The 24,858-nt window shown below is 37.7% G+C and overlaps 1 protein-coding gene across 1 annotated transcript; it reads left to right on the forward strand.

Moving 5' to 3' along the window:
- On the forward strand, positions 1-24,858 carry LOC135577509 (uncharacterized). Its single transcript, XM_065047644.1, has 8 exons — positions 1-945; positions 1,489-1,552; positions 2,691-2,778; positions 8,109-8,262; positions 17,121-17,160; positions 21,251-21,286; positions 22,237-23,816; positions 24,360-24,858. Exons 1-8 carry the CDS (start codon positions 1-3, stop codon positions 24,426-24,428), a joined length of 2,976 nt encoding a protein of 991 aa, XP_064903716.1. The 3' UTR covers positions 24,429-24,858.

The following is a 24,858-nucleotide window of genomic DNA, read 5'->3' on the forward strand; positions in this document are numbered from 1 at the left end:
ATGGGAGAGACGTTTCTAGTTGAAGATGAGTTACAGACTACTGTCTCACTTAATCCAAAATGCAAAGAAAGTGAAAAATTTGCTTACCAGTGTCCTTCAGGATACTGTTTTATAACGTCTGCTGCCAGTTCAGGGTCAACAGGACTTCATCCGGTAAAAGAGAGTAAAACTCAAAAAAATTACTCTTCTTGTGGTGATACCTCAGAGTGGTGTTCATCTACTTGCAGTTCCTATGGCAATAGTCATGCTTTTACACCTGTCGCAAACTGTTCTCTCGCAAGAGCATCAAATACTTTGCTCATAAATCCCGAAAAAATAACCTCTGAAAGACAAATTCCTTTCGAGCACAAGCACTTATTTTCCTTGTTGTCTACAAAGCAGAGTCCTTCAAAGATGCCCCAGAAATACAAAGATGCATTTGAAAAGCTCTACTACAAGCTGTGTCCCCAAGAAATCCAAAAGCCTTTGACATTGACAAGATCTCTTGCAAATTCACAGAACCTTGAAGATAAAGGAAGATTAGTGAAGAGTAATTTAAGTCATTCTGTGAGGTCCCATACACCGTGTGATAGAGAATTTGACAGGATCTATGAGCAATTGTGTCGTGGGGGTGTTCCAAAACTTCCTGGGTTTCAGAGAGCTTCAAATTTAAAGAAGTATGAAGGAATACAGATGTCTGAAACTGTAAATGCTCTGGTTAACTCGCCTGTTCAAACTTTATCTGCATCTCCCAGAGTTAAAAGACTGGGGAATTTCCAAAACAATCCTCTTTGTTCGCCAGTAAAGCGACTGAGAGGTATACCGGAACGTTATCTATCTTCAACAAAATGTGAACAGATTGCTCACAGAAGAAACGCTGAACTTCAGACCGACGGCATGAGGTTTTTGAACCCATACATTGTCAGTAACCCCAGCATTTTTGAGAGTCACAACTGCCAGAGTGAGGTAGTTAAAGGACCTTGTAAAACTATAATATTGTGCAGTCTTTGATATTTGGAAAAGGGCTTAAAAATGGATTAGAGCTGGAAGCTTTTTAAGCAAGTGGCAGCTTTCTTCTTGTGCTATTTGGTCAGTAGAGTTGTTTTACATCTTTGGGGTTTGGGGGATTTTAATTTGCTAAAATATAAGTCGTATCAGGTCTCCTGGATCATGTGAGGAAGTTCACTATATTTAATAACCTTGAAAGTGGTTATACAATGCTCAATAATAGATTGTGTTTTAATGGACTGTGTCACTGGTTTAAATAATCTCAGACAGTGAGCCTGTTAATTAAGGTGGTGTCCTTCTGAAATGATAACACTTTGTAGGTGAACGAATTGAGGCGAACCAATTAAACTTTACCTGGTTCCACTGAAATCATTAGACTTGTGGATTTAAATATTAAATCCAGCCCTTATTTCCAGGTTCCCAGTCATTTCTTCTGAGGCAAGCTGTGACATAATACATGAGTTTTTCCATCGATGTAATCTGTTAATGCTTTATTCTCAGGGCTCTGGATTTCATGCTGTGTCAGATAAAACTTTTCTTGGTGTTCCTGGTACTTCCTTGCAAGGTTAGTTTCAGAGACTTTATGAATTACTGCTTTAGCAATCACAAGCACTTCTTCAAGGGTAGATCTACAAATCTCAATAGACCGCTGTCTAGGTGACAGCTCTTCTTCCTCAGTAACAGTTGGGTATGTTCAAGTGTTCCTTTAAGGAATCTATACAGAAAAGGGTTTTCTGAATCACATGTAAACAGCAATTTAAGAAGCTTTTCTTTAGGTTAACTGGGACTTTTCCTACTAAAGTGTTGCTTATACCCATTGGTTTTCTCCCTTCCTTTTTTCTATTTTATTTAAAATTTGCTGTTGCTTTTACTTTACATATCTACCTGTTCAGCAGGAAATGCATACTTTATTAATCCTACACTTGAGTAACCACATGCTTTTGTTTGGATTCTTCATCTTTACAAAAACTTGCAATTGAGTTGTTGCATGCTACTGTCACTTGCTTAGGTGAATTAGATTGTTAGCCTGGATAAAAAGGCTTTTGCTAATTCAGGACAGTAGAATTTTAGAATTTTAAAAATACACCACCAAAACTAGCTTAGTTTAAGATTCAAAAATGCTAATCTTCTGATTTTCTTTTTAAAATCTAATTTTGGTTTAAAGCATGTCTGTAACATAACATGAACTTTTGTTCCTACTAAGTTTGTTTTATTTTTATGAACCTTGTCATCAAGATAACAACTAACATGTAAAGGAAAATACTGAAGAAGATGCCTTGAAATATTGTCAACTGGTATACAAGAAGAAAATAGCAGAAGAAATGTACTTCTTTGCATGTTTCTTGCCTTGTTGCATTTTCATTGCTGGTTAATTGTAAATAATTTGTTTATTTGAGGTGGACATCTGTTTATTTTGCCTTCCTCAAATTTTAACTGAGGCCCCTGAAGCCTTACACTGGCCGCTGGCGCCCAGCGGCTAGGCACTCCCTTCTCCCAATGGCCAGTGCTCTGGGCCAAATAAAAGAAGCTGTTAGCCTCAAGTAGCAGAGAAAGAGGGAGATGTGCCATACTGAAGGAGGGAGGGGGGTTTGCATTCTGCCACACCCATGTCTTAACAGGCTAACATTTTAACAACATACAGTAGTGTCCATGCTACTCAGCATTGTTCTTACCCTTTTCATACTACTGTTTTCTGCCACCAGAATCTGAGATTGCAGGTACCAACTCTGGTTGGCCTAGTGCAGTGAAGAATTACAGCAGTCCCAGAAATGCACAGTACTGTCGCAAAAGGTAAGTTCTTCCTCAAAAAGAAAATCCAAAAGAAATTCTTGGTGCTTTACGTCTATATTAAAGGTGTGGAGGCTGTTTCTTACATGTGTCCTTCTAGAATGAAAATCAGAACGGATGCTTGGGAAAGCCCAAGCTAATCAGACCTGCAGACTCAAACACTGGGAAGCAAGTGTCTGGACAAAAATAGCCAGACTTCAGCATGGCTGGCCAGTGAACGTAAAGTAGTAAGATGGCCTGACTGAATAGCTACTCTAGTCCTCCTTTCTGTTTCTTGTAGATGCATTTATTATTTTAGATATAACTCAGATGGACTGCCAGCTGACAAGCTTCCTTGGGCCTGTAGTGTGTAGTTCTTGTATATGGTTCCAAGGAGTGAAGCTCTTGTTTAATGGCTACAGAGCCCTCAGAAGTTTTATGCTTAAGCCACGTGGCAAAATGCTGCATTTGTAATGAATGGTGGTGGAAAGAAACCAGTATTGTCTTCCTGTCTCAAACTTGATAGCTTTTCTGGAGAAGGTGATTATGAAAGACTTATTTCAGAAAAAGAAATGTTCATAACTAAAACTTTTCTTGAGCTCTGTGTGACTGCTGTTGTACAGCTATAGTGCTATACTGAATTGTCAGATGTAAACCAAAATGGTTCAAAATATGCCATTTCTTAAGTAATATGCAAGGAAATAATTACATTCTCACTTGTATCTTTCCTTTTTGGCTATTGGTGAATACATTCCGAGCTTACATCGGGAAGTTTAAGAGATACTTATATAATTTAGGTTAAGAGAGTAGCATTACGGAGACATTAAAATGACATAGGATGAAAAGTTTTCTCTCTAGCTGAGAGCACATAGGAATGTGGACAAGGAGTCCTGCTGCTGTTTACAGTCAAGATGTTCAGATATCTTGCTTTGATGATTTGTTTCAATTTCATTATGTTCATCAGAGTTTTGGCAGGCATAGTATTTTTGTGTAATTTACTTTATAATCTTAACCATTCTTTTCTGTGCTGTGTCCCCACACTTGTTCCCCCCACCCCGATATTTTTGGTCTTGTTTTTCGGATCACATACAATCTGCTTGCTACTGCCACATGCGTGTAAAATGTTTAAAGTCTAATAGTGAAGTCCTAAATCAAGCATATTCTGTGAATTAAAAGTATTTTTCCGTTGCCCTTCTAGCTATGATGGCTACTACACAGAAGATGACCCAGTTTATGGCAATCTCAATCAAGATATTTTAGGTAAGCTTCACTTTGAGAACACGTGTCTGTTCAGAGGCTGTGATAAATGTGTAGTTAAAAACTGACTGACCAACGCTTTCTGTGTTTCTCAACACAGAATTAATACCAGCTTGGGATAGAACTGCAAACCATCATACTGCACTACTCTTTTTAAGACCAGGTCTCATACTGAATTGGATTTTTTGCAGTCCAAATGATCCTGTTCAGCCAAATATCTCAAAACCAAGAGCTGTTCTTCATGTAAAGCTGCACCAGTTGAAATAACAGCTTGATCCATGCAGTTACAGCAATCTAAGACACATATTACTTCATGTTCAAAGTCAATGCTCCCACACAAGCTGGTAGAAACAGACACAGACCAGTTCTCTGTTGTGGCTGTCCACAGATCATCAGCAATGTTGACAAATATGCTGGAACAAGTCTGAAAACTGTGAGGAAATAATCTGTTTTACTGATGGCTAAAATGATATACGTGATGAAGAAAAATGACTTACACCAGATTTTTCAGAAAACTGGAAGTACAGTCAGGAATACAATTTAATCACCAGCTGCTGCAACTCACAGCCTCTTTTGTGGCCCAATATAAGTTTGCCCGTGCTGAAAAATACATTAATATGTGGTTACGCTCTAATTGCAAGATGTACCCCTAGCAGTCTAAAATGAGGCCCACTTGGTGAATAATGAGAAACTTTCCATCCATATGAACAGAAAATGCTTTTCATTTTCACAGCATGCATGTCTGAATTTCTTAGCTATTCGCCCTTCTGTTAATAGAGAAAGAGATCTATGTGTGAATTCAAACCAAAACAAACTTCTACCAAAGTAAACTGGGCAAAGTTGGTTCTGTAACAGGGAGGAGCTGTTAATTTGATCTTTTAAGACTCAGTAGTGTGCCTTAATAACTAAAACATTTTTCTACTTTGATAAACTGTAGAGGCATGTTGTTACGGGCAGATGAAGTCCCAGCCTCAAAGGCCAGTTAACCAGCTACAGGTATCTCTAAGTTTAATTCTGGATTTCTGAATTAGGGTAATGTGGTCTGTTTCAGAATTTTTGTGTGTATCCCATGACAATATATAACAAAAATTTTCACACAGCTCCTCACGAAAATTACCATGCATTAGTGTCGTAGTTCATCAAGAAATTTAAGCACGGACTTGACCCTTTGTTCCATCTGGGACATTAATGAGGGAGCAGGAGAATTATAGACAGCTCATTTCCATCCATATGGCATAATAAAGCTCGGTCACAGGCATGCAGATCAGGCTGAATTGAGCCTACATCTAATGCCATGGCTTATGTAAAGAATTAATTGTATTTATTTTGGACATCATTCAAGTGAAAACACAAGCGGCATCACGTGATAATCATGAGTTTGACTGGCTCTCTCTTGTCCAACACAAAATCTATATGCCTTAAATAAATGCCTGGTTTTGTATCGATTTATATTTTGTTGAGATACCTGGTTGCCTAAAAGCATGCAACCTTCAGCTGAAATTTGTCTGTAATCGAAGCATTCCTAGCATCGATTTCCTGAGTTGATTTCCAGCTTCTCTCTCAGGATACTTCCAGGTGGTGGAAAATTTATTTTTTTTTTTCTCTTTTAAATCTAGACATTTGCTTTATTATACTTCACAGAAACAGACTAACCTATGAAAATTCCAATATGAAAAATGTTTGATAATTTGGCTTGAAACACACAGAGAAAAACACGGGAAAGACACACGAGGCATACATTTTGCACTGCAAATGAGATCATATTTACAGACAAGAATCACCCATCTTTAGTTTTCTGCACAGACCAAGCCTATGAAAAATGTTGCTAGTAACTGGATTATAATTTAAAAAACAAAAAACAAAAACAGGAAGAAGAAAAAGAGATCAAATAATGTCTTACATCCTAAAGAACTTGGACCAATTATATGAAGTACCCTCAGTCCCACAGTGAGTCTTTCCAATAATAGCTGCCACTACCCTGTGGAGGGGTTTTGATAGATAAAGATTTGTTGCTGAATTAGTCTGGCTCAAAGGAATCTCAAGGCTGCTTCGAGAAGCTGAGAACAGAATCTGCTGTGAGAAAGAGGTGTGTTCCTCAATCAGCGGGGTCCCATCATCGGACGTATCATCAGCGAGACTCCAGCGCATGGACAGCCCATGATACTCATTTAGCGAATCCATGCTTGGAGCCTGGGCACGTGATTAGAACATAGTTGCATATATAAGGAGGCTTGTTTCTGTAATAAATGTCTCTGCGTGATTCACATTGAATCGGAATGCAGAGTCCTTTATCGTTCCAACAAATGATGACCCCGACGTGATACTCTGGCGTACCACTACGATCGGGGAAAAGCCTTGAGTGGCCCAGCCGGGAGAGGCTTCAGCTGGACTGAAGACCGGACGGAGGCGTAAGGACGCCCCGGGAATAAAGTCGTCGATGCAGCAAAGGGAAGAAGTGAGTGGCTGGGAGCAGGAGGAGGGAAGAGTAAAGTTATGGGGCAGAACGTGTTCTCTGAAGCACAAGCTGCAGTTAAGTTCCTCCTGCATATTCTCTCTATGAGAGGACTTACATAGGAAAAAAGTAACATATGTAGAGTATTAATTTGGTGTAGAATTAACGGCTACCCGGGAGAAAACGAGAAGGCTTTTAAACGTTAACTTTGGGACGATAACGGGCAGAAATTATGGAATAAGGTCAGCAATGGAGATGATAAAGAAACTAAATCATTAGCAACTACATGGAAGCTTATAATTTCCACCTTAAAAGACTTTAAGGCTGAGCGGGCTGCAGTTGCCGAAATTTTTTCAGCCTTGCAGCCTGATAGCAAACCTAAAAATAACCATAAAGTTTACCCGGATCGTGTCTTTTGACCCCCTCCCCACTCCATCCCCTGTTGTGCCGTCGGCACCCCCGATGATACAGCAGTCTGGGGCGGAGGGAGGAAAATTACCGAGTGGATGGACTCCTATACCATTACCCGACTCTAGAGAGATCAAGAAGTCTAAAGGACTGGAATCAGACAATTTGTCAAAAGAACTGGTGAAAGCCGAGAATGCTAAAGTCGTAAATAAGTGTAATATCAGTCCTTTTACTGATTCATGTCCGCCTTTACCGCCTTCTACCCCTCTAACTCCTACGAGAGAGCAGAAGGAGTCGCTGGATAAGAACTGGGCAAAAGAACTGTGTGAAAGATCAGATCAGCTATTAGCGAGTGAATCCAACAGTCAGCAATGCGGTCATGCTGATCGTGACGGGAAAGGGGATGCGCTTGGGGACTCAGGTTATACGAATAATTATGATGCTACAAAGGTTTGGCGAGAATGTGCACCGTTCCAAACCTCCCTGTTACATTTACTAATGATTCTCCAGCACTGTTCAAGTCCGTGTTATCTGATTACTCGGAAGAGAATGAGGGTTTGAAGCATTTTTCTTGAAAAGTTAAGTATGTGTACGAGTTGCCCCGAGATCAGATAAAAACCATGAAAGACTCAAGCAAAATTAGACCTATGCAATGTAACAGCTATAGATCATTTAGGACAGAACGAAGGCGATTCGTTGAAAGGGGCAGGTATCCCACAACTCCTGGAAGAGACACTAATTGACACACCACAACTACAGGCACGATAAGTTTCTGAAATCCTGAGGCAGTCAACAGACCTCGCATATCAGGCTATATTAGAGGTGTCTGAAACCAACAAAACAGCCAAATCATTTGCAACTATTAATCAGGGTCCCAATGAGAATTACATACAATTCTTTGACCACTTTCAAGAGGCCATCAATAAGCAGGTTGAAAACTTAGACGCTAAGGAAGCATTAGTATTTATTAGTATTTATTCCAGCATTCAACTCTCTGTTCATGAGAATCCGTTGACTCAAAATGTGCATTTTGTGATAAGTAATTTAGTTCTTTACTGCATGCATGTGATGGTAAAATTTTGCGTGTAATAGCTGTTATTTTTCTCTCCAGCATGCTAAGTTTATTCCAGCATTCAGACTTGCACAACTCTGTGACAGGCTGTGTCTCATCTCGGTGTGCTGGATTTGGCTTTTCCGTATGCACACCATGTAAAGAATCCTGGTTTTGGAATAACAGCTGTACTGCACCAGATGAGACACTTCAAAAAGAAAAAAAAGCCTTGCCCAGTCCAGCTTGCTGCGGCGGCGGAGGTGCGGGTGCCAATGGGGCTCCAGCGCTCACTGACCTGTTTTGTGAGGGAGACCCAGAAGTGCCTCCACCTGGCTGGGCAGTAAGCGGCCCAAAGGTGCAATGCAAAAATGGAGATATTGTCTTAAATTAGTGTAACTTTGATCCATCTGCATATTTGAACTTGGTGTTTGGTTTTCATATCTGAGCTCAGTATTTTAGTTTGCATATTTATATTTGGTACCAAAAGAATCTTGTTTGGGGAGATAATTACAAAATGGGAACCGGTTCCACTGCTAAAATTCCACCTTGCTCCCCCTTACGATGCATCCTTACACATTAGAGTAATTGCTTATATTGCTATCTAGTAATTTTGAGACCAGAAAAGCATTTAAATTGTTAAACTCTGCTTTGAAAACAAAAACAAAACAAACAGAAAAAACCCAAAACACCTAAATGCTATGATAGATGTGAATTTGGAAGAGGTTGTATTTAAAAGTTGCTAGAATATTAACTGATTTGGATCTAGGAGAATAGAATAATGGATTGATGTTTATTATAATGTTTTTTGACATCTGCTGTAAATTGTAAAAGGTAAATGGAGCTAAGGAATGTAACTATTGCTGAGCTACTTGGAATTGCATATAAAGTGTATTATGGTTGGAATGAAAAGGGAAAACAATAGAGCAAAATATCCCAGGCCTGTGTGCAGCTCATTTTAACTGAGAAATTTCCCAGAAGAGCCTCCCACTTCATACCAGCCATTATGCCAGCTGCATGACCTTGGGTATATCTAAACTGCAGCAAGAAGAGAAAGAAAAAAAAAAAAAAAAAAGGAAAAACCTGGCTGCCCGCTTTTAAAGCGGTGAAAGGGGGGTTTTCTTTCCCCCCCCACTACAGCGATGTAATACTGAATGGAGCAGTCCGTGGGTGAAGTTTAAAGGCATCCTGAGCAGACCCGTAGTTCTAATGAAACTGGACAATTAAACCAAAAATTTGTTAATAGACTTATTCTGTGGTAATTAGTTGTAAGAGACTTCTCAGTAAATTCACCAGGCTAGTTTTTGAGGTCATGGGAGAGAATGAAAGAAAGGCCTTTTTTTGAGACCAATAGAATGCCAAATTTGGAACAAAGTTTTAATACATGAATTCTTATAGTTGCCAGAAACAGGACTTCGATCCGGTAAGGGAAAACAATATCCAATAAATATGACAGCCAAAATGGAGTTAGAAATGTTGAGGAATAAATTTAAGACAACCTTACAGGCTGACTGCATTCGATTGGACTTGCAGATTTGTGTATGAAAAACCTGTGGCTATTGTGGGACAGTATGATGACATTGCTAGCAGACTGATATACCGACTGTTATATATCAATTGTCACTCTGATCAACAAAATGCAGGGAATGAATTTAAGTCTTAATAGGCCATGATCCTTTTGTCATATATGTACCATTTGTGAAATTTAATTCTGATTTATTTTTTTTTTTAATTTGTAATCTATGTCTTTGTAAATTGCACTACCTGGGTTTTTTTTTAACAGCACAGATTTTGGCATGCCTAAATGTAAATTGCTGCAGAACCTGCAAGTCTTTAACATCAGGTCATAGGCCATAGTTGTATTTGGTCTGATCCTACATACTTGCAAAGTTTTTGTTGATGGTTCTGGGGAGTCTCATAAAGCTGTAGTGGTTTGGTGTGAAGATAACGATTGGCATCATTCTGTAAAAATTATTGAAGGTTCAACCCAATTAGCAGAACTTGGCACAGCTTTAAATTACTTAGAGCTTTTTAAGGAGGAACCTCTAAATTTGATTTGTGATTCTGAGTACGTAGTCAAGATCCAACGCATATTGCTAGTTTAAACTGGGTTTTTAAACTAACGAAGTCATTGGCTTTGAAGAAATGCAAACTATCTATCAACACAGACTCTTTTTTATAAAGGCATTTTAAAGAGAATATTTCAATTTAAACTTGTCTGATTTGTCCATGTAATTATATGAACTGAATTACCTATTCAGGAGGAGTGTTGTGTTGTATTAAAAAAAATTATGTATGTAAGGAATTTCTTAGCTATATTTTGTTTAGCTAAATTTTAAAGTAGCTGATGTGGTAATTTTCCACACTTTGATCTAAAATCATTTAGCAGAAACCTGTGTAATTAAGAAGCAAATATCTTTACTGCTTAATGTAAACACTCTGGCACATCATATCAAAAAATATTTACCTACAGTGACTCCACATGTGTTTGGAACTAGTCATAAGATAAGATTCTATGCATTATGGTCACCATTTTCTATTGGTGTCATTCTTCTGAATTCATCAGCTGTTCATCAAGTGTGTCAGCGAAAACAAGTGGCACATGAAAAAAAACCTCTCAAGTGTGACTCCCCAAAGTCTTGTTCTGAACCAACGTGAAGCTGCAACTTGTTGTTGGGGAGGTGCTTTGAAGTCATGAAGGTATATTGTAAGTTGACCTGATTATCAGAATGCTTATTGCTAGTTTAATAGGCATCAGAAAAGGAAAAAGAAAGCCTAATGTTAGCTCATGTTACATTATAACCCTTAGCAAATACGAGCGGTGAAGGGGCAGAGCTGAGCCGCTGATCCTGAGGGCTGCCAGAGCCCACAGGAATGCTTTTGCTTCAAAGCCCCGCCTAGGAGAGAAAAAAACAGTCTAGCACTTGCTCTCAAGAAGTGTCTTTGTCAACAAGATTGATGCAGATGCCAGCTGTGAGTGTCTGGAGAAGCTGGGCTGCCTATATCATCATCACAGGGGGGATAGGTTTTAATTAAGATAGATGTGTACTGAGAATGGCTAATGATTTTGTCACCATATTCACCTTGAGAAGAACCACAGGTTTCAAACTCACTCTGTGCAGCTGGGTGAGCTTTGCCAATCAATGGGGTGATTGGTAGTTTCCAAAAAGAAATACAGAGGAGCACTCAGAAAAGACAGGCCATTCTCAGGTCACAGAAGACAAATGACAGCTGCTGTTTCCTTAACATCAACATTTTAACATTATAGTTTTTCCTTGTTTCATTTCTTTTGCTTGTTTACAGTTTGATGCACTATCTTGCTTTGCAGTCTGCATAAATGCATACTCTGGGCAAAAGCATTAGCTAACGTTCATTGACTTTGTGATTCCTAAGGTCATGGAGTTTGAAATTTTTGGTTATACCCTATCAAATATACCAGTTACTACTGCTATAGGATAGTTTTCATGTGCAACTGCTGAATGCCCCTCTCATTTTCTCGCAGGGGTGGAGTAAGAAATTATTTGCAATTGAGGGCTCCTGTCAGTCTAGTGAAGTGTTGCAGGAATTCCAAACAGCCAAAAGGAACTACTGGGTAGACTGGCTGAAAGACTGATCCTCTCCCAGTGAAACTGAAATAACAGGAACACACCCTTATTTTCCCAGGTTAGTGATTACCTCAAATACAAAATGTCTGAGGCTACTTCTATTTCTAGTTTAAAATTACATATTAAGAAATTAGAAGATGGTTGTAAACTGAGTGTCTCCTAAGCTAGGGAATGTCAAAAGAAAGTAATTAATCTCATCCTGTGTGTGCACTGTATTGGTGGCTTTACAGGGAAATGAAATGTTCTACCAGTTTTTATTATCACTGAAGTGATGATTACGTTTCGTAAGTTACTTTATCAATTCTTGTAAAGTAGAACTTAGCACACCTACACGTGATGTGCTACCACAGTACCAAGCCTTATCTAATCATTGCACCAAATATGATTTACCTTTTAAAGGCTTTTACAGACTGGGAAACTTGCATTTCATAGCATTTTGTATACGTTGTCCATCAAGAGAAGGAGAGGGTGGCATACAGCACTGTAATTCACAACCGTTGATTTGTAAAGGTTGGTTATACTTTTGGTTTACTAACCTCTATTCAGTATGGAATTAATATGGATCTCAGTCCTGTCAAGCTTTAACTATGGCTTTAAATAACGTCAGATACCATGTAGTCAGCATGCATTCAATAAAATTTTAAGCGTAAAATAATTTGCTTTTTTTCCCCTCTTCACGGCATGTGCGGCTGTAATGCTCCTTGGATTTTAGCTTACTGTTGTTAGACTTAGCATGTGATTTTGTTGTTGTTTTGTTTTGTTTTGCCTGACTTCTCAATTAACTTAGAATTGCAATGTTCTCTTGGCTTGTTTACCTGAGAGTTTTTGCTTCTACAATTGTATTGGAGGCTGTTCAGTTTTGATAATGTGTTGTTACTATGTAATATGTTCTTCCTAAATGTTTATGTTTGTTAGAATGATACTGGGTATATATAGTGCTATAAGAAAAGCTGTGTTTATACTGATGTCTCTTGTTATTTCTAGGACCTAAATCATGGGAGGATGTGTCAACCGAGGACCTTAGAAAATGGCAGGAGGAAGTACTTGAGGTAGCTCTTAATGTAGTCCTACTATGCAGTTTGTAGTAATGTTTCTTTTTCCTTAATATATAATATCTATAGGAATAAATTCAAATCTCGCTGTGCCATATCATATTTGCAAGAGGTATTAATCAATTAATTCAACATCTGCCTTAAAATAGGGTTTTAGGATAAATTGGTTAAGACTGTCAGATGAGACAGACTAAAATAGATGACCATTTACCAGTGGTAAGCACCACTAGTAAACCTGGAAAAAATAAATATTTTTTTGTCTACATCCTGGCTGATGGGGATGTGTACTTTTGGATCTCATCAGAATATAGTCATTGAAGTCAACAAGCATTGAATCAATTGATCTTGGTTCAGGTAATCAGCTCTTCAATTCCAGAGGGTTTACTGATTTCATCATTAGATTTTTTTTTCTTTTGTTATTTTTTTTTTTCCCTGCAAAATAATGCTAAAGTAATTAAAGTATCTTTGCAATCTCAGCACTTGCTGTCTTTATGAGGCTAAAGCCATTACTGTTGTGTGATCTGTATTTTTTTATTCTGAGTACTTACATTAAACAAGCAGTTACTTCTTTTTCTATTTCCTGAACTCCCTCGTAAGAACTCAACAGTGAATTTATTCTAAATCTCAGTGTTTCTGCCGTAACTGCCAAAAGTCACCTTGTAGCTACATTCCTTATATCTGCCTAAAAAGCTAAGTTATGTGGTGTGTCTTGGTAGTTAACACAGAAGCTGTTTGGAACCCCACAGAGTGAGGGGACAAGGGGTAAAATTCAGTCTTGGGAAACAAGAGAGTATCTAATGGAGAGAGCAAAGGGGCTGTATTTCCCTTTCCTTTTCCACTCCTGGGTAATACCTTGTGCATCATCTACTAATCCTTGCTGCACAACTTTACAGACTAAATACATTAAGGACTGTAAGAGGAATTATCTGTCTTAGCCTGGGCCAAGGTAGCTAAAGCTTACATTCTTGTAGCGATTTTAACAGCAATAGTGTGACAAGAAGTAAGCGATCAGGTAACTTTTAACACGTATTGTATTTGTGGCTTTTCTCATCAGGCCGTGGGAAACCTGATGGAAACGGAATTATTATTTAGGAAGTGCCTAGTTGTGAGATGTACCAAAGTAAACAAAGGCATCCATTAATTACTATTCTAATATTCTTCTGATGTTTCTTCTTTTCCTGTTTCTAATTGCAGTGTAACAGAGGAAGTGAAAGGAATGCAGGTAAAGTGTTTAAGAAAATAAGTGCCATAGATTATCTTATCCAAAGAGTCTTGACTTAATAGAAGACATCCTGGTTTTATGCCAAACTCTCTAGGATACTCACTGTTTTTTGTGGGGGGAACCACACAAAACCAATAATGTTCATAATTAAAAGCTTCAGTAAATACATTATAATTGATATTGCTGTCACCACAAGTTGTTTAAAATAATCTCACCTGATCAATTAAACAGCTTTTTGTTGTATATGTCAGTTTCGGCAGATGTTCATTGAATCTGAAAATTCCAGCCCTAACTTACATGGATGTTCAAGTGGAGAGATTTGGAAGTTGCTAACTTTTTGAAATAATTAGATAAGCAGGCATATTAAAAAATGAGTTTTAAAAGAATCTCATTAAGTTGCATGATGAACTATCAAAAATTTAGCAGATTATTCTGTATACTGAATGAATCAGGCTGCCTGCAGGAAAAGGTTCATTAGAGACCAAGTATCACGATGAAAGTCAAATCAAGACTGCACAGCTAAGTGTAATTCTGATACTGCTTAGGGAGATGTATGCCATATGAAGATTTTCTCATTGTTCTGAAAAGGTCCTGTATGTTCCAAAAAAATACAAGTTTTTACTGGAATAAGCGAGTGGGGGGGAAAGCTGATGTGTAGTACAGCACAGATATGTTGGTCTTGATTTTCTTAAGGCTTTGCAGTCTTTATTTCTTCTTTTTTTTGGTGTTGCTTATTTCATGACATTCATCTAAGAAACCCTTAGCTGAACATCTGAGGACAAAACACAATCTAGTGTCTCTGTCTCTCTATCAAGACTTGATCTAATTAATTTTAAATGTACTGCATCACAGATATGGTAGAAAAGCAAAAAAACCCGATGTCTGTCTTATTTTTTCCGACTTTGAATATAACTTGAGCAAAGACTTTATTATTTAGTTATGTTTTAAATTATGCTAGGGAAGATATATTTAACTGAATATTGAAGGCGTTAACAGCTTTTGTTATGAGGAAAAACCTACTTTTACAGATTAGTATTTATACCTGTATATTTATATATGCTATAAAAGATGGAATCTCAGATTTTTTTCAATTTAAGGAAATCATATATTGTATTGACTTTTTTTTATTTGAAATGCAAAAGTAAATGGAGTGAGCATTTGAAATGGCTGATTATGGTTGGTGTAACCCTTTAAAAATAAAAGCCTCTGGCTATGGATTATTAAAGCTACTGTGCACATTTTACCTGTTCTTCTATATTCTTAAGTGGGCCTGATATGTCTTTTCAGTTAGGATACATAAAGTTCTATGCTATTAAGTGTGAACATTTAAAATATCTTTATGAGATCCAAATACTTATTAGTTAACCCTTTGTTTAGTGACAGTCTTGAGTCGGGTAAACATAGCTGCTTAAGCACATGTACTATTTTTATTATTTAAGTCACATGCATTCAATCATGAGAAGTCCTGCTACAGCTTTAGTACCAGCAGAGTCATATGTTTGGGGATACAGATCTTCTCTTTTGGGAAAGATTAAGTTTCTGTAATTTATGCAGCATTAGCAATAGATTTAAGCAATATTTTTTTTTTATACACACCTTATCATATTCACTCTATAAAGACTTGAGAGGTTGTGGCTTGCTATAGGTAAGTTTTTACATCTAACAAGGCAGTGGTTAGAAATGTAACATTTTTCTGCAATATCAAAACAGTTTTCAGTCGGATTAATTTTAATAGCAACAGTATTTGTCTTAGAGGATCATTATGAAATAAACTTGTGTGGAAGTCACATTTATTTGAAGATGGCTGCTTCTCTGTGGATGTCTTGTCGGTTTTATTTAAATCCATTTGAGTTGCGGTAGCAAATGTAAAAAATAGAGATCTCTGCTGAAATAGGCAGCTCTTATAGTCTTCATATTTCTTCTGCTGCTTCTGAGATAAATGGAGGGGGAACAACCCAAAAAGATTGTGAGTGGGTCTATCTGTGCAGGAAGACAGGCACAGCACTTTTGGAATGTCCCCTTGCCAAAAATCATTAAAAAGATGCAATAGAGGTTTGGGGCTCCATCCTCAGGCTTCAGGAGTAGTTCATCTTTTTCTCATCCTTTTCAACACACGTCAAGAAAAATGCAGAAAAAGTCTGCAGTTGTCTTCCTTTTCTACAAGTGATACCAACCGATAAAAGGGTAAATTATATTTTCTGTAGTGCTTCAGGGGTTAAGAAGAAAACAATATGGTAGATGTGCATCTCTGATCAGAATTAGTCTGCTGTATTTGACTAGAACGTTGTTCTGTCACTTATCTGCTCTTTGTATCAGTCCTATGTAAGTTCTCCATTTGCAAAATGTCAATGTTAAATATTTTTCCAAGTAAGAGTATATACAAATGATGAATTAATGAGTTCGGGTATAATATTGGTCTGTGACTTATCAAATTGAAATAGAATTATTTTTTTCCTCCTGTGCATGCTAAGAAATGTCAAAGCAACATAACAGTGATTTTGAGGATGGACATTCAACGGGACATCAGGTATGGGCACCACATTGCGTCTACTGTTACAAAGCCTCTTTAGGAAAAAGTATTTATGTACTCAAATGTTGAGAAAATAATCATGAACAGGTGATCCTGTACCATACCTACAGATTTTTAAAGGCCTACTCATTGCTAAATTGAATCACTTTGTTCTCCTTAAGTAAGAACTTCTTCATTATTTTAGGAAAAATGTGTCTTTACTTGCTAGGTGCACAGAATCATAGAATCATTTTGGTTGGAAAAGACCCTCAAGATCATTGTGTCCAACCATTAACCTAACTCTGTCACTAAACCATGTCCTTAAGAAGTTCATCTACACATCTTTTGAATGCTTCCGGGAATGGTGACTCCACCACTTCCCTGGGCAGCCTGACAACCCTTTCTGTGAAGAATTTTTTCCTAATATCCAACCTAAACCTCCCCTGGGACAACTTGAGGCCATTTCCTCTTGTCCTATCACTTGTTACCTGGGAGAAGAGACCAACACACTCCATGCAACAGCCTCCTTTCAGGGTTGTAGAGAGCGATAAGGTCTCCCCTCAACCTCCTTTTCTCCAGGCTAAACAGCCCCAGTTCCCTCAGCCGCTTCTCATCAGACTTGTGCTCCAGACCCCTCGCCAGCTTCGTCACCCTCCTCTGCACTCTCTCCAGCACCTCAATGTTTTTCTTGTAGTGAGGGGCCCAAAACTGAGCACAGTATTCAAGGTGGGGCCTCACCAGTGCTGAATACAACAGACTGGTTAATATAGCTTATGCTACCAGGTCTTAAAATTCCTTTAATGTTCTTTTAAGGAATCTCCTGTGACCTCTGGTGTGAATACATCTGATACAGGTGGGTGTTTTCATTTACTTTTTAGATATTTTTTTTTTTTGCTTTTTGAAACTTGTATTACTCATGATCTTTTTATTCTTGTGCATATGAAAACTTGCTATTTTGCATAAATTAAACTATGGCTAGGCGGTTACCAGCATGTAATGATGAACAAAGCAGCTGCAGCAAAATATGGTTAGCTGGTGTTTAAATACTCTGGTATATATTAGGTACTTCACACGCATAGCTGTCACCAAGGCAGATGATTGCTTCCTTCTTGAGGGAAAACAGAAAATAGCAATCATCTGAAATTTGTCCTCCTGTCATTTGAGAGTGTAATTTCAAATATGTATTTGAATGATAAAATAATTTCTGCAAAGTTAGAAAATGTAACCTTGTGTTTTCTCAACCCGTGTAGTGAAATACAGGAAACGAATTTCAGAGTTGTCTGTAGCTTAGCTTCTTTAAGTGTCCTTTGTGTCTTTTGCACTCATGGGATAAATGAGTGATGCAGTTCAGACTCTGGTAGCTTCATAGCAGTGTGTGATAATATGATTATCCACTCCTCCTCCTCCTCCTCCTCTTGTAAATTCACCTAGGTGTTCTGGTTTGGGGGTTTGTGGAGTTTGGTTTGGTTTGTTTTTTTGTGTGTGTGTGTGTTTGGGTTTTTTTAATATACAAAAGGTTAGCAACAGGACATGCCAACTCTTAAAAAAAAAAGAGTATTTCTAGCTGCTTTAGCTAAAATTTTAGTTTTAGCAGGTTTTTTCCATCTTTAGTATTCATTCAGAGACACTTCTTAGCGAAGGCAGTGTTTCTTCCAGGTTTTATACAGTACTTTTGTTCTGAAAGTATGCGAAGCCTATCAACAGCAGGTACAAATAAACCAAACAGCTCTCACCTGTACATGAAAGTATTGGTCTTCCTTTAATTGGGAAAATTATTAGGTCTACCTCCTTTGGTTTCACAGGAAGTAGCATGGCAATGTATAGTGATATCTGAACAATTCCCTGTATCTATTAGGGTAGTATCACAGAATAATTAATTTGGAGAGAAAGGGGAAAGTTCAATCTGCGTTGTATATTTATCTAAGTGTATTTAAGTTTAGAAGATTGTATCAAAGTCAAAACATAATGTTTACAGTTACCTCCGTACTAATATGTTCAACTCTTCTGTAAGATATCTCTTTTAGGTAATTATATCTCTTTTAGATGACATTGTATTGAGTGCATTTCCAGTGAAATAACTTCCTGTATTATTGGTGAAATTTTTCAGAGAGAATGGTGGAAGTTTTCATTTTTTCTCTCTCTCCTGCACTTGAGCAACAAAGGTGTTCCCGAATTTCCCTTTTGGCCCTTAAAAACACTTCAGGGATCCCTGGAGAAGATACTTGATTTTTTTTCTGTTTTGTGCCGTGCCGTGATCCTCTGCTAATAACGTTCTAGTGATTTGAAGTATGATTGACAATACATTGAAAACATATTTAAAATTACACTTTTGTGATGTTTCACACCTAGAAGGATATTCAATTTGTATGCAGATCAACTTGTACGATACAACCTCCTTCTAATAACTTGTAATTGACATGATGGAGTCAACCATTCTTGGACACTTGAGTTACCTTTATACAAGAACCTCTCATTTCTATAGCAGTCTAGTAATTTCTGACTGTTTAGGGAGCAGTGTGCCAGATTTGTGGCCAGTTCTACTGGATAAAGAATACTGAATGGCAGAAAGCGAGTATCAGCTGTTAGAGCAGCAATTGGAGGCTGAAACTTTTCCAGATGATAACATTAACATTTTCACTGCTTCCTCCACTATTGATGCTTGGTAACTGGTTTCCTGTGGATAAAGTGATAACTTTTTTTTCTTTTAGTCATGTGGGAAGAAACTTTGATAATCTGACAAGTATGGGTTTCAGTTCTAATAAAACAATTCTGCTGGGGTCAGGTAAACTGTCAAAGACGACCCTCCGTTTGCTCAACATTTTCACCAGATGATGTGAAATTGTGTTGTTTCCCACAAAGATACAGTTTCTTTCATATGTGTCTTTATTTTAGCTCTATGGCAGCAGGTGTCCACAAAGCTTTAGGTGACGACTGCAGTGACAGGGGACAAAAACGGAAGATGGGATAAGTTGGAATATATTTTCATTCGCTTTTTAATAATTTAGGGATAGTGTCAAGAGGCAGCGATGTCGTAGGTATCATAACCAGATCTTTCACTCTTTTTTTTCATTTTCAGGGGTATTCTCCTTTCCTCTTTCCCTCCCTGTGATGAACACGATAATGGGACAACGATATAACAGCCAGGGAATTTCAGAAATGAGAACTTAGAATGCAGCTACATGTTTTCTGATCATGAAAGACTAAGGCTTTAGCTAGTGATGAATTGGAAGGTCTGATACACCTAGCAAAGAAATGCTTTATTGTGTTTCATTCACAAACATACCACATAGAATACCTAAAAACTAAGTTGGAAGATTTGGACTTGCTTTTTAATATTATTAAGTCTGCCTTATTTCTTGCCTTGGCAGTTCTAAGGCAGTCTTGACGAGAAGCAACTAGGAAAAGGAAGCATAGTAGAAGGTCCTCACTGTCTTTGTTGGGAAATTTAGGAATGTAGTAGGAAATAAGTGGGAACGATACCTTAATTAATAGTGAATCTTGCCGTTCAGTACTTAGAAAATATTTCCCATCTGAAATTGTTAGCGTAAATCTTGAAGAACTGGTTGCAAACAAGTTATCTCCACTCTTTGTTCCACTCATGCCACTTAGGACTCTATAAGCCATGCTTTTAAATTTGACTTGAAATGGAAAGGTGGTACAGATAAACAGTTTTAGTGTAGAAAAGAGTTTTCTAAAATGAAACCTGTTAGCAAATGAGTCATACAGGGTGTGTTTAAAAACATTTCTGGTTTGGTTTTGAGTTCAACTAGGTTTTATTTAGTATTTATTTTCAAATTGTAGGTGAAGAAAGTGATACCGATACAGTTTCAGTAAGAAGAAAATTTCAAGACATTCACATACAGGTAAAAATTTCTGATGTCTAACGCAATGGAATAATTTTATGTTCAATAGACATGATTTGTAAGAAACAGTGCAGACTATATCCAAATTTTTTTTCTGTTTTTTTTTTTTTTTTTTTTTTCTACTTTGTCCTTTGAACCGTGAGGTGTGAGTTGATCCTTGTCGGGGATTGGCTCAAGGAGCACGGACATGAGTCCACCAAGCAACTGTACGAGCAGAGCCCATTTTAGTTGACATAAGTAGGCCTTAGTTAGCTTGTCTATTAGGCCGTGGGAAAGGGGGGAACGGAAAAGTACTAACTAAGGCAGGGTCAGGATATCCTTGAAGAGATAAGAGTCAGAAGAATGCGGGATGCGCATAGCTAGCTAAACCCAAGTAGGTGGAGTAAGTAAATGTAACCTTTTAGTGCTTAGCCTATTAGATAGAGACAAGTATGCATAATTATGGTATTTGGTATAAATGCACGCTATCTCGGGCAATAAAGTTGAAGTATGCTTTATCACTCATATTGAGTCGGCTGCATTTCTTCCTCCGTCCGCTCAGGTCTGGAACTCTGATGGGATTTCTCTCCGCAGATCCTCACTTCAGTAAGTTTACTGAAAAGCCTAAATTTGAAGGTTGTAGAGAAAAAGGGAGTTTTAGCTTTATTTTGAGTTTGGGGATAAGGGAGATTAGGGGCACGAAGGATTCTTTTACATGGTATGGCTTCTGTTTCCTACTCAAGTTGCCAGGGATGTATAGATTATCCAGGTAGATATACATGGAGATATATAGATTCTCATATTTGGGAAGGGATTAAAATATGACACATAATGTAGAAGTTGCAAAAATAAATAGCCTTTCCAAGATTAAACTGCTAACTCTTAAAAATTGTTCCTGAAGTCTGACTAGACATTTTCTTCCTTGTCTGAAACTTATGAAGGCCCTTAGGACCATAACTATACAGGACCTATTATAGCAAGGAGAGAGTAGGAGAAGTCACAAATAAGGTTTGGTTGTTACTTCTAATGTGCAAAAAATTGAGGATATTAGAGTGTGTCTTCTGTTTGTTTTTCAGTGAGAATGTCAAGGTTCGTCAAAAGGTCTGCATTTAGCTTCACCAGTGCAAGAACTGATTGGTACAGCTAAATCTTTTGGAGGTTGGTCAAATATTTTAGTTACAAAACATGTTTCTATTAAAATTTATTAGAAATATTTAATGTATTGAAAACACAGAGGCACTGTTTATCCAACAGAAAAGTTCAACGGACTGGATTCTTGAAGAGAAGACAGACATGATTTTGCTTATGGCAAAATGTGTTTGAAAAAATAGAAAATAAATAACTTTTATACATAAAAGCAGCTTTTCTTAAATAGCCCCAGGAAAAAAGAAAATGCATAGTTACAAAATTCAGAAGCATTTTGCTCCATTAAATGAAAGCGTAGTTTTTTGTTTCTGGAATGTCATGAATGGCTTTGGGTTGGCTGGTAACTGGTACTCCAAGTGGTACTTTACTAGTAAACTTCCTTTTTTCAGAAGTTCTCCAGACTTGATGCAAACCTAAAATAGAATTTTGGTGTAAATACTTCAAGCCTAACAACTACAAAAAGCATTATGTTAATCATGCTTTATGGCAAGCAAAGCTGCGCTGGTACTAGCCAACTACAATGCTTTAAAGTAATATAAAAATAGAGTAACAAAACCTGTTGGATAAGGCTGTTCCTTCTGATCAGAAATCACGAAGAGCAAAGCAGTCTTCCTCTACAATGAAAACATTTTAGATCTCTGTCTATCTATCTATCTATCAAGCTATTTTAAGATGGGGGGAGGGGCTCCAACACATCTCTTTTCTGTCTTCTATAGTCTGTGAAATCAATATGGTTAGGAAAAACCTTTTATTTTTTTCTTCCTAATAGATTGTATGTTAATAATCCATTTAGCCTGGCAAAAAAGCTTAATGAAATATGCTATTACAGTAAGGCTTGTTTCTAAGTCATATACATTAGTGGAAGTGCCCTAATAGATTTGGGGCTTTTTTTCTTCTTCTTGTTTTGTTTTGTCATTAATTTGGTTGGGTTTTTTTAATAGGCAACCAAGCTGCTGTTTGCAGAAGGAAAGTAGAATTGTCAAATGAATGTTCTTCATCCAGACCTCCACAGTTAGGATTTTCTGATGTTCCCATATCAACAAAGACAATCACCATACCCAGGCATCAGACTTCCCCAGAACTGAGTAAAACTTGGTGTGATAGTATCTTGGAAGAATACCAGTCTGCAGATGAGGAATGCTCCTGGAGCAATGTAACTCTTGCAGACTTGTATCCAGGGATGTTAGAGTTACTTACAAGGCTCATGACAAAGCAGACTCGGAGAAAAGAGTCAAAATACATGTTTGGACAATTAAGGCACAGAAGACACCCTTCTGGAAGACCAAAGCTCAGTGTCACCTTAGTCAAAATAAGAGGGTTCAGACCTCCTAAACTGAAGCGAGCACAGCCTAGCATATGCAGCAGTAGACATGAAGACATCCAGAATCAAAATTTCGGTAATGAGAATAGAGAACTTTGTGATGACAAGAGGTCCATTAATAATTTGTCTGGTGTGGTACCTTATTCTTACATTGATACAAATGAAATCAAAATGGACTGCTCTGACTCAAGTTTAGTACCTAGAAAAGGCCCAAAATTCTCCAAACAGACTGTTTTTCCTGATGTTATAACTACAATGGGAGAGACGTTTCTAGTTGAAGATGAGTTACAGACTACTGTCTCACTTAATCCAAAATGCAAAGAAAGTGAAAAATTTGCTTACCAGTGTCCTTCAGGATACTGTTTTATAACGTCTGCTGCCAGTTCAGGGTCAACAGGACTTCATCCGGTAAAAGAGAGTAAAACTCAAAAAAATTACTCTTCTTGTGGTGATACCTCAGAGTGGTGTTCATCTACTTGCAGTTCCTATGGCAATAGTCATGCTTTTACACCTGTCGCAAACTGTTCTCTCGCAAGAGCATCAAATACTTTGCTCATAAATCCCGAAAAAATAACCTCTGAAAGACAAATTCCTTTCGAGCACAAGCACTTATTTTCCTTGTTGTCTACAAAGCAGAGTCCTTCAAAGATGCCCCAGAAATACAAAGATGCATTTGAAAAGCTCTACTACAAGCTGTGTCCCCAAGAAATCCAAAAGCCTTTGACATTGACAAGATCTCTTGCAAATTCACAGAACCTTGAAGATAAAGGAAGATTAGTGAAGAGTAATTTAAGTCATTCTGTGAGGTCCCATACACCGTGTGACAGAGAATTTGACAGGATCTATGAGCAATTGTGTCGTGGGGGTGTTCCAAAACTTCCTGGGTTTCAGAGAGCTTCAAATTTAAAGAAGTATGAAGGAATACAGATGTCTGAAACTGTAAATGCTCTGGTTAACTCGCCTGTTCAAACTTTATCTGCATCTCCCAGAGTTAAAAGACTGGGGAATTTCCAAAACGATCCTCTTTGTTCACCAGTAAAGCGACTGAGAGGTATACCGGAACGTTATCTTTCTTCAACAAAATGTGAACAGATTGCTCACAGAAGAAACGCTGAACTTCAGACCGACGGCATGAGGTTTTTGAACCCATACATTGTCAGTAACCCCAGCATTTTTGAGAGTCACAACTGCCAGAGTGAGGTAGTTAAAGGACCTTGTAAAACTATAATATTGTGCAGTCTTTGATATTTGGAAAAGGGCTTAAAAATGGATTAGAGCTGGAAGCTTTTTAAGCAAGTGGCAGCTTTCTTCTTGTGCTATTTGGTCAGTAGAGTTGTTTTACATCTTTGGGGTTTGGGGGATTTTAATTTGCTAAAATATAAGTCGTATCAGGTCTCCTGGATCATGTGAGGAAGTTCACTATATTTAATAACCTTGAAAGTGGTTATACAATGCTCAATAATAGATTGTGTTTTAATGGACTGTGTCACTGGTTTAAATAATCTCAGACAGTGAGCCTGTTAATTAAGGTGGTGTCCTTCTGAAATGATAACACTTTGTAGGTGAACGAATTGAGGCGAACCAATTAAACTTTACCTGGTTCCACTGAAATCATTAGACTTGTGGATTTAAATATTAAATCCAGCCCTTATTTCCAGGTTCCCAGTCATTTCTTCTGAGGCAAGCTGTGACATAATACATGAGTTTTTCCATCGATGTAATCTGTTAATGCTTTATTCTCAGGGCTCTGGATTTCATGCTGTGTCAGATAAAACTTTTCTTGGTGTTCCTGGTACTTCCTTGCAAGGTTAGTTTCAGAGACTTTATGAATTACTGCTTTAGCAATCACAAGCACTTCTTCAAGGGTAGATCTACAAATCTCAATAGACCGCTGTCTAGGTGACAGCTCTTCTTCCTCAGTAACAGTTGGGTATGTTCAAGTGTTCCTTTAAGGAATCTATACAGAAAAGGGTTTTCTGAATCACATGTAAACAGCAATTTAAGAAGCTTTTCTTTAGGTTAACTGGGACTTTTCCTACTAAAGTGTTGCTTATACCCATTGGTTTTCTCCCTTCCTTTTTTCTATTTTATTTAAAATTTGCTGTTGCTTTTACTTTACATATCTACCTGTTCAGCAGGAAATGCATACTTTATTAATCCTACACTTGAGTAACCACATGCTTTTGTTTGGATTCTTCATCTTTACAAAAACTTGCAATTGAGTTGTTGCATGCTACTGTCA

Source organism: Columba livia (assembly GCF_036013475.1).
Source record: "Columba livia isolate bColLiv1 breed racing homer chromosome W unlocalized genomic scaffold, bColLiv1.pat.W.v2 SUPER_W_unloc_5, whole genome shotgun sequence".
In the NCBI taxonomy this organism is placed as follows: Eukaryota; Metazoa; Chordata; class Aves; order Columbiformes; family Columbidae; genus Columba; species Columba livia.